The sequence below is a fragment of the Apaloderma vittatum genome, unplaced genomic scaffold, assembly GCF_000703405.1.
Source record: "Apaloderma vittatum isolate BGI_N311 unplaced genomic scaffold, ASM70340v1 scaffold18783, whole genome shotgun sequence".
Classification (NCBI taxonomy): domain Eukaryota; kingdom Metazoa; phylum Chordata; class Aves; order Trogoniformes; family Trogonidae; genus Apaloderma; species Apaloderma vittatum.
In genome coordinates, this window is record NW_009706669.1 from 17,959 (window position 1) to 22,947 (window position 4,989).

Genomic DNA, 4,989 nt, shown 5'->3' on the forward strand with positions numbered 1-4,989 from the left:
CTGTTTGTTTTGTCAGGGCTACTTCTAATTTTTAAAAGCCTCAATGTATTCCCCTTCTGTGTATTTCCTCCCTCCTCCTCCCCTCTAGCTGAAGTACTGTTTCCCATTGTCCTTTTTTAAGTAATTATTCTATAGGCTGTAATAGCCTTCACTTCAGCTGTATTTGGAGCTTGTCCTCCTAGCTCTATTTTGAAAAAAAAAACCAACCCAGTAGAAATGCACATGGTATCTAACACTTTTCTACACCTTGAATTATAAAGTGCTTTTTTTCTTGTTTTTGGTTTTTCAGTTCTTTCCTAATGGCTACTAACACTTAATGCAGTGTTTTGGATTTTTAACTTAGTTACTTACTTTTGTAAGATTGCAGTACCTGATCAAGAGCCAGGTCAAAGCCTGTGTTTCTATATGTGAAAGTTAGGATTATTTTCTCTATATAGGTGGTTCTGCATTTATCTCCATGCAAGTCATAAGAGGTGACTACAACACCCTGCAGTCAGCTTTTTGGCTTTTACAGGATGTGATTGTCTTACTCATAGTTTTCTGGGAGTGGATGGGTAGGGAGGTGTAATGGAGTTCTTAAGGGAGGTCTGCCAAAAGTAACTAAAGTCTCCAAAGGAGTTAAACTGATCTAAAAGAGGTAAAACTTTTTCCTGGCAGGACTGAAAAGGTACTAAGAAGCCCCTGGCTTGACCAGACAGCTCCCAACCACTTAATGCCCACACATGCAGCCTGTTTCCGACACATCCCAGATAGAAGAAAATTGCACTTTCTTCCCCACCCTGTTTAAAATGGCAATAGATTCATACTTCTCCTGAAAATGCTTTAAGTAAGCCACTCCACTACATGCTGCTCCCTAGATTTTAGGGCAAATTTGAAAAAAAAGTGAAGCCCCAGTGTATTTTGTCTCGTTTTTATTTTCACTTTTATACAAAAAAAAAGTCTGACATAGTCACATCAATGAGAACAAGCTGCGGTGTGCACTTTTACAACAACAGTCATATAAGGATTTAAAATATATTGTTTTATTGTTTGCAATAGCAATGTTAGTGTGCTTTTCCGTGTTAAATATCCCCAACACCAAATTGCTGAGCTTGAAATTCTTGGAAGTCCTCTGGGATGGTGTCTGAAAAAGGAAAATATGCAAAAGTTTAGTACAACACTGAAAAGCATAGAGAGGCCAACAAGACAGTGAGTGCTACAGTGCCAGCAGTAGTACTAGCAGTCTTAAAATTACATTTCCACCCAAAAACTGGAGCCTCCGCTTTCCATTAGTAAATGCCGACCAGCAAGGTACAAAAAGTAGATTGTCTTGCTCTGCACCCCAGACATTTTTGTAGTGTCAGCGTCTCTATTTCTCATGAATCCTAATTACGCTTCCCTGTGATGGTTTCCCACACCACAAGAAGGGACAGAAGCAACCCAAGGATCAGTAGCAACTGGTAGAAAAACTTTAGAATTGGTAAAGAGACCTGAAGATGGGCCAATGTCGTAAGAGTAACTACAATTCTGTTTAAAGTGTTGAAATGGTGCAGTGTGCCTTTGCCAGAGCCCAGAATTAACTGTAGAGCTGAAGCTGCAGCCAAACATGGAGTGACAGCAGTGAAGCTCAACTGCGTGGCCTCAAATTTATTCTAATTATTTCCACCCTGATCTAGGACAGATAACACTAAACTCAAAAAAGGAGCTATATAAATACACATACTATATACAAAAAAGGGGGTAAGTGCTTTTTCTGGATCGCTTTTTTTTTAGGCTTCAAAATTACTTTTAAGCTTTTTCTGCAAATGTAGGAACTGGTCTGGAATGAAAGCAGGGATACTTTGGGACTCCAGAGACTTCCTTTGAGCTGGTTTCATTGACTTACTGCAATGCCTGCAGCAAAGCCACTGCCTGCTCACTGCCAGGAAAGTGTCCAGTGTCAGCTTTGGAGCATGCTTTCTGGGAAAACACATACTGTTTGAGACTCTTACCAAGTAATTTTTAATTGTAAGCACCAAGGATGAGAAGCTCCCCTGTTTAACTGTGGCCCCCAAGTGCCAGCCTAGGTGTACCAGTGCCCCGAGACCAGGGTCCCTCGCTGGAACAAGCCACAGAGTCAGCATCTGGCCGTGCAGAGCTGGGATGGACTTCTTGGGTCCACAGGAAGCAGACAAGGAAACTATTCTAACTCGGCTGGTAACTTATTTTCCTAAATGGTCAGGTAGAGGCTGATGCTGAGAAGTTGGAGGAGGGGGAGTTCAGACACTTCAAGCTGGCTGAACTGCTGCCAGGGCAGAAACACCCCACACGATCAGCTTCTGTGCGACTGACCAAGGTTTGAGTTACTCTGTATAGTGGGAGATCACAGCTAAGCTCCAAGGCTCTTGCCTCAAGCAGAGTGAGCCAGCACACTCCCACAGAGTCTGAAGAGGAAGGGCATCTTACAATCTTGTCCTCCCAAAGACAGGAGCAACCACAAAGTGCACACACAACACTCGCCCGGTAACTGATCCCACTAACGCTCCAGATACTTTTCACCTTGTGTTCAGAGCTCAAGACATCCTGTGTACATGACAGCCCCAGTATATTGTGCACGTACAACTCTCCCAGTTGGTTTTAAATAACTTTTCTAATTCTCTGATGACAGCTATACTGCTTAGTTGGCACAATCTCTGCAGCAGAGTGACTGCTCTGGGAAAAGCAGCTGTGAGGTGTGAGCTCCCATCTGGCTAGGCTGCGGCATGCTGCTGGTGTCAAGGGAGGCATTTCACAGCTGTGAGTGACTTGTAAATGAAAAGCAAAGGAAAGGATGCAAAACTGCTTAATCCAACAGCCAGGCTACCGATTCTTCCTGGTCACTTGCTAGCTGTTAGCTCAAATGACTCAAGAGCAACGTTACCATTGCAGCGGTACTTCAGATTGGACCAGATAATGTTTTCCTGAGAGAAGCAGAAAACTCCGAGCCGTCCTCCACGCATCGTGGTGTCTATAGTTACACCAGAGTCTGCCACTAGGTCAGAGCCTTCATAAAATCTTGCCCTTAGTGAAAGCAAACAGAAGGACTGTTAGGTCTTTTCCAAAGCTGTGACACTCATAAAAGTAATTTCATTATCCATGATGACTCCAGCCTTGTACATGCAGTCTTCCCATCTAGAGTAGGGTAGAAAAAGCAGTTAAGATAGCAGCTCTGTAGGCTGGGAGCCAGAGCAATGCTGCACGTTGGCAAGAGCTGGGCAGGGACAGTGTTTTGGTGTCTGTAGTTTTTGTACACATTCTACAAAACATTCCTCTTTGGAATGTTTTTTTCCTGTAGTCAGTCAAGCTGAGAGCTTTAACTCTTGAATTTCCACAGTTGATAGTTAGAGAAATGCAGAACCAGGTAAGATTGGTTGAAGAAGGCCAGATCGAGATTGTCTCATGCAGTCTGAAGCTACACCTTTTTTTTTTTTTTCCCCCCAATAGGCAGAGTGTCAAACAAATGGTTTGGAATCTTAAACTTGACTGTGAGGTTTCTTTACAAATGTGAGTATGATTACTTCCAGGAATAGTTTCAATGATTTGGCATCTTCTTGTTAGAAAACTCATCAGCAAATTCCCAAATACCTCTGGGGACAGCTGCACCCTGCCAGCTCCCCAGCCTGTGACCTGTACTGAGGTCTTGAGTGGAACCGTGCTGGAGCCAGCAGAGCTGTGGCAGCACTGTCTGTGCTGAGTCCTCAGCCTCTGGGGTACTGGGTAAGTGATGCAGAGGACGATGAGCCTGAAGGGCCCTGTTTTGGATGAGGGCACTGCTGGTCTGACATGCAAGAAAATAGCAAGTGGCAAAGGAAAAAAAAGTTCCTGTGTTTCTTCATAAAATAAGGAAAAAAACCACCCAAACTATTCCTGTTATGTTCCTGAGTTTATTTCCTGATTTGCTGTGGCAGTGCAGAAGTATCTGCACAATGAATAGAACTTGTTGTCTTTCAAATTTCCATGGGAGAGGCTGGCTCAAGTGACTTTTTCCTAGGCTTCCTTGAAGCCTCAGAAAACCTTTGCTATACAAATAATCGTCTGTGGCATCTGGCCCGAACAGACCACAATGGGATGTGGCTGGAGTGCTGGCAGAAGTTCACTTCTAGTTTTTAAAGGGTTTTGTGACACTGACTTTGCTATCTTTCCCAGTTGCAGGGGTAATTATTTAGGCTGGTAAGAGAAACTGCAACCACAGGCAGATGTTTGCTGGTGAAGCAGCTTCACAAACAGCTTGGTCTAAACAAAGTTGCCACGCAAAGTCTATTCACTACTGCCCTGTGGCTGGGATGCAATGACTGACAGTTCTTGATCGGTTTTAGCATAAAGTAAATCATTGTCACTCCTTTTACCAAGTCTTGGAGAGATAATGCTCTGCACAGAATCATAGAACAATTCAGGTTGGAAAAGACCCTTGGGATCATCGAGTCCAACCATTAAGCCTACACTGCAAGTTCACCCCTAAACCATATCACTCAACACCACATCTAAGCGACACTTAAACACATCCAGGGATGGCGACTCAACCACCCACCTAGGCAGTCTGTTCCAGTGTCTGACCATTCTTTCCATGAAGAATTTCTTCCTAATATCCAGCCTAAACTTGCCCTGTTGCAACTTGACACCATTCCCCCTGGTTCTGTCCCTAATTCTGGCCCTAATTGCCTGTGAGAAGAGACCAGCACCAACCTCTCTACAATGTCCTTCCAAGTAATTGTAGAGCATGATGAGATCCCCGCTCAGCCTCCTCTTTATCAAACTGAACAGTCCCAGCTCCCTCAATCGCTCCTCGTAACGTCTGTTCTCCAAATCAGAAAAGTGAAATAATTATACCATCAAGTTACTGCATCTCAACTGCAGGGTGGTGATTTTCTGAAGAACAACTGACTCAACTGTATTTCTGTTCTATTATAAGGTTGCAAAACCTGAGCTGATGATGCCAGAGCAGTTTATGTTTTGCATTTTAACATCAACTTGAACTACAAATATATTTCCTGC

General features: G+C 43.5%; 1 protein-coding gene across 1 annotated transcript in view; it reads right to left on the reverse strand.

Moving 5' to 3' along the window:
* Window positions 1-898: 898 nt before the first annotated feature.
* The window catches only part of THBS4 (thrombospondin 4), a gene marked incomplete at its 5' end in the record, with an annotated part of 34,278 nt that continues 30,187 nt past the window's right edge, over window positions 899-4,989 (reverse strand). The window contains 2 exons of the mRNA XM_009865890.1: window positions 899-1,123; window positions 2,879-3,018. Coding sequence (XP_009864192.1) covers window positions 1,062-1,123; window positions 2,879-3,018 — 202 coding nt within the window. The remainder of the gene's footprint in view (window positions 1,124-2,878; window positions 3,019-4,989) is intronic.